Source organism: Ananas comosus, linkage group 1 (assembly GCF_001540865.1).
Source record: "Ananas comosus cultivar F153 linkage group 1, ASM154086v1, whole genome shotgun sequence".
NCBI lineage: Eukaryota > Viridiplantae > Streptophyta > Magnoliopsida > Poales > Bromeliaceae > Ananas > Ananas comosus.
The window spans coordinates 19,473,587-19,476,089 of NC_033621.1; the positions used below are offsets into that span (position 1 = coordinate 19,473,587).

The window sequence follows — 2,503 nt, forward strand, 5'->3', positions numbered from 1 at the left end:
TTGACGGATTCAGCAGTAGAAACATTCTAATGTGGTTCGAGATTGGAAACTGAAATTAGAGAGAGATATATATGGGTGATTATTTTTGTCAATAGATAGTCTTTCATGATTTTTTTAAAATTATGAGCTTCATTTACGTGCTAGTTAATATTTTAGATTTAGAGGCCAACTAACATATCCTTTCCCTCTTTTTCCCACAGGTTGGACGAATGTTATCCTTATTTTCCTATTTTATCTAATTTTGGAAATACTTAAGTTTTTTTTTTTTTTCCCTTTGCGGTGGAGTGTGATTATGTTATTCTAAAAGTACTATACTATACGAAAATGCAATCAAGTTCTATTTTAAAATAAAATGTCTAAGGACTTTAAACTCAAAAAGAGGGAGAGAGATAGAAGAGCCGTGATGTAAAAGTGCCATTGCTCACACGTAGCCAATGTTTCTATCCCCCACGCTTACTCAATTGTGCCCTTATTAATTAACTAGGTCTGTTTCTTAATCAACCTTCTAAACGACCATCTTTTGTTCCTTATATTGGCATAAATAGACTGGCATTCTATCCAATTGTAATTTCTCTAATTTGGTCTTGGTCTATCAAAAACAATAATAACAGATTATTAAAATTAAGGAATGTCGCTATTGCTCAGTTAATTAATTGCATCGCCAACTCTATTAGATCGAACCAAAGGAAAAAAAGAAAAAAAAAAGAAGAAAGAAAAGTAAATTAACAAATAATTAAGAATGTTAACTCGATCGATCAAATGATGCACATGGCCATTGGTTCCACTGAGATTTACATCATGAGAACCAAAGAAGAATGAGTTAAATAATTACAAATTGAATCAACAAATATGTTAGCCACTAATCGATCACCATGCAAAAATTTTGTAGGGACCATTTCCACGGCGAGATTGTCTAATCTGGCATTCACCATGTACAACGCTCTAATCTTAATAAACGGCAGATGCGACGATCTCACTGTAATCAGGATACTCTCCACAAAATTTTTGTTTCATGCAGCTCGATCTGTTAAATAAAACAACAACTGTATATACAGGAGAGGGAGAGAGAAAGAAACCCTAATTCTGTGAACTTAGTGATCCAGGGCTCACAGGATGGCCAACTCCGTGCCTTCTTGTAGGAAACACCATAAAGAGCAAGCTGCAGATGACTCCGACCCCCAGGGGGAGTATGTCCAGCACCTCCTGCGTCTCCCTCTCCGGCTGCGGGTAGAAGCAGCCCACCACGTTCTTGTCGCGCAGGGCCACGCACACGAACACCGCCGCTGACAGCGCCGCATGGACAAAGTCGATCGCGCGGAGCTTGTACTTGCACATGTCGGGGATCTGGTCGGCTGCAGTGATGGCGGAAGGATCGAAGAGCCACATACCTGTTGAATATCGTAACACGTAATTAATGACACCGTTTAAATTTTTTGAAACAAATAGTTATTTTATATGATATCAGAGCAGGAGATATATATCATGGCATTTAAATTCTAGTATGTCTTCGATAAAATTTGATGATAGAAATTAGGAAGTAAAAAAAAAAAAAGGAGAGAGAGAATGTGAGAGAAATGTTTGAATAAAACAGAGAAAACAAAATAACGCAAGATTTTTCTTTCTCCTTTTACATTCAGAGAACAAAAAATTAAGAAAATTATTATTGTCACTATTTTCTTTTCTCCTGCTCTATGTTATTCTCCTTATCCAGATAGAGACTTGCAAGAAAAAAAAAAAGAAAAAAAAAAACCATGTGGAGTGGCAAGGCCATAAAAGAGGCGGCCATCGGGTGAGCGGAAGCTGTCGGTGAAGCAGGCGAGGATGCAGGAGAAGGCCAGGAGGGCGAGGAGGGCCTGCGTCATGCTGCGGGTGGCGGTGTCGCACACACCGTTGTGCGTGAATACCGGGGTGAGGAGTTGGAAGGCGAGGAGGGTGCCCGACGGGAGGAGCTTCGCCAGGGTCGCCGTGTTCGTCAGTGCCTGCGACAGCAGCGCCTGCTGGGGGAGCGTCGGGGGAGCTTCTCGGGTTAGTGTAGTAGGAAATGACAAGTCCTTCTCTATGAGATCTCTCTTATTCATCTCCTTAATATTCTCCTCTATCACTTCTTGTGATTCTTCTTGTACTGTTGGAGGTGGTTGTGAAGGTGTTAAGGGTGGGTCTTCTTTGGTGGTTCTTTTGGACCTCCTTCTTGTGTAGTACATTTTTTTTTTTCTTTGTAGAAAGAGAGAGAGAAATGAGAAAGAAGGGACTTAATTTAATTGAAGGGATTTGATGATATGTTTTGGAATGTGATGGAGGGGATGGGGAGTTTGTATATGAATATGCATGTGTTTCTTGATTTACTTGGCTTGTAAGTACAATACAGTTGATTACTTCTTTGGATTGGGTAGGGTTTAGGCTTAGTTAGTTTGATGCGTGTAGATAATGAACCTTTACTAAGTAGTTTTGTATTGTGGGCGTGGAAAGCCACGTGGACTTTGATCATGCAATTACTTTGCTTTAA

General features: G+C 39.8%; 1 protein-coding gene across 1 annotated transcript; it reads right to left on the minus strand.

Annotated features, from left to right (window-relative positions):
* On the minus strand, positions 753–2,303 carry LOC109718491. The gene is made up of 2 exons (XM_020244747.1): positions 1,751–2,303; positions 753–1,388 (listed from the first exon to the last, which is right to left on the minus strand). Exons 1-2 carry the CDS (start codon positions 2,199–2,201, stop codon positions 1,078–1,080), a joined length of 762 nt encoding a protein of 253 aa, XP_020100336.1. The 5' UTR covers positions 2,202–2,303; the 3' UTR covers positions 753–1,077.

Bases quoted from the DNA above. Each gene is read 5' to 3' on its own strand.
- LOC109718491 (XM_020244747.1), bottom strand. From the start codon at position 2,201: ATGTACTACACAAGAAGGAGGTCCAAAAGAACCACCAAAGAAGACCCA. The intron at 1,389-1,750 runs GTTTTTTTTTTT...GATATTCAACAG, and splicing joins TGGCCTTGCCACTCCACATG to GTATGTGGCTCTTCGATCCT.